This window comes from Temnothorax curvispinosus, unplaced genomic scaffold (assembly GCF_003070985.1).
Source record: "Temnothorax curvispinosus isolate PA1 unplaced genomic scaffold, ASM307098v1 QBEX01016255.1, whole genome shotgun sequence".
In the NCBI taxonomy this organism is placed as follows: domain Eukaryota; kingdom Metazoa; phylum Arthropoda; class Insecta; order Hymenoptera; family Formicidae; genus Temnothorax; species Temnothorax curvispinosus.
In genome coordinates, this window is record NW_020226035.1 from 1 (window position 1) to 1,801 (window position 1,801).

The following is a 1,801-nucleotide window of genomic DNA, read 5'->3' on the forward strand; positions in this document are numbered from 1 at the left end:
GATAATTAAAATTCATGTTTGTTATCCTAAGCGGCTTAGAAAATTCTTACATTATCGTTATCTTTACAATGTTATCGCAAATCGAGACACCTGAGACACGGTTACGATTTACACGATAAGAATGTACAACGCTTTGCAACACCTTGGATTTAATATACGTTCTGTCGTTGCTTTGCACAGGATAATGACAACGTTCTCGATCGCTTGAAACTCTGGGTCTGTTCCGGAGAAACTTTGTCGGTTGCATTGGCCAATCAATTTTTTACCACTTTTCACAACAAGGACAAGATATTAGCTAATTTCTACGGTAGCACGGAAGTCATGGGTGACGTTACATATTACCTATTAAACAAACGGGAACAATTGCAAGGGATGGAGAAAGTGCCAATCGGTAAAACTAATAAAATAAAGTTGAAAAAATAAAATAATGTTAAGAAAGTAATAAAATAATTAATATAACAATATAACAAAGCATAACAACATTTAGTAATTAATTCTAAGCTAATAACTAAAAGTCTATTTCAGTGGATTACTGTTACTAATAAATAATAAACGCTAAACAACATTTACATGGCTCGCTTTGCAGGAAAGCCGATCGACAACTGCATAATTTATCTCGCAAACAAGAACTTGCGACTGATCCCTGAGGGAGAAGTCGGAGAGCTGATCGTGGCTGGAAAAAATCTTGCCGCGGGTTACATATGTGAACAAGATACAGATAAATTTTTGAACAATCCTTATGTCATTGATCCAGGTGAGAAAGTAAAATAATACAACAAGAATATCGAATTCTACGTCTTTCGAACTTGAAGAATTCACTGCGACATACAAATTCTCCTATTCGTAATCTTGGTTTCCCTTACAAGCGAAACGTCGCGTTTTCTTTAGTAGAAAAAATTACGACTTTGTTACGCATTTAAAAATGTACTGATGTCTGCAGAATATCCAAAAATCTTTCGTACGGGTGATTACGCCAAAATTGTCAAAGAGACGTTAATTTACGAAGGACGATCTGCGGATTCGCAGATCAAAATTAGGGGTCACCGTGTCGATTTCACGGAAGTTGAGAAGGTGGTCGCCAGGATACCCAATATTGATAAAGTTGTGGTTCTCTGTCACAAACCCGGCAAACTGTCACAGGTAAATATTTCACTACATATGTGTGCAAAATAAAACGTAAATATGTTGAAAAACATTCACAAAAAATAATTCTTTTAAAATTTTCCCTAAATATCTTATAGAGCTAAATAAGCATACATATCTATTTTTTTAATGGCTTTAAATACAAAACCAACCTTTAATATTTTTAGTTGTGCTCATCATTTTCATGTTAACCCTTACTTGCCACACTTCTGTAGAATCACGTACTTGCCACATTGGGGTGGAATCTACCCCAGCGACAAAAATTGTTACAACAAATATGCTATTCAATATTTTAACTTGCCAAATTTTTTTAGAACTTCTTAAGAGCTTACTTTTAAAAGTTATGTAGGTTATATAGCCAAAAATTAAAATTATGTATGATAAAAAAATTAAAATAGCAAAATAAATATGAAAAAAATGGCTGTTTTTACAAAAAAATTCATTATTTTTTTATTTTTTCATAAAAATGGCTAAAAATTTAGGTGAGTCTTCTACTGATGTAGTACAAGAAAAAAATAGTAGTTTAGTGGCCCTTTAAAAAAAGGTATTTATTTTGAGAAATAAAAAAAGAAATTCGTGAAAAAAAAATGAACTTTGTGTTATCATCAAAATATGCTATAATATTTATTGTTTAAATCAAACTTTCATAAGATTTTTA

The 1,801-nt window shown here is 32.0% G+C and overlaps 1 protein-coding gene across 1 annotated transcript; it reads left to right on the forward strand.

Annotated features, from left to right (window-relative positions):
- Positions 1 to 153: 153 nt before the first annotated feature.
- LOC112466479 (surfactin synthase subunit 3-like) lies at positions 154 to 1,239 on the forward strand (the record flags this gene model as incomplete). Its single annotated transcript, XM_025034578.1, has 3 exons — positions 154 to 391; positions 587 to 754; positions 941 to 1,239. Coding segments are annotated over 3 exons (639 nt in total), but the record flags the coding sequence as incomplete, so codon positions are not given.
- Between the last annotated feature and the right edge of the window lie 562 nt (positions 1,240 to 1,801).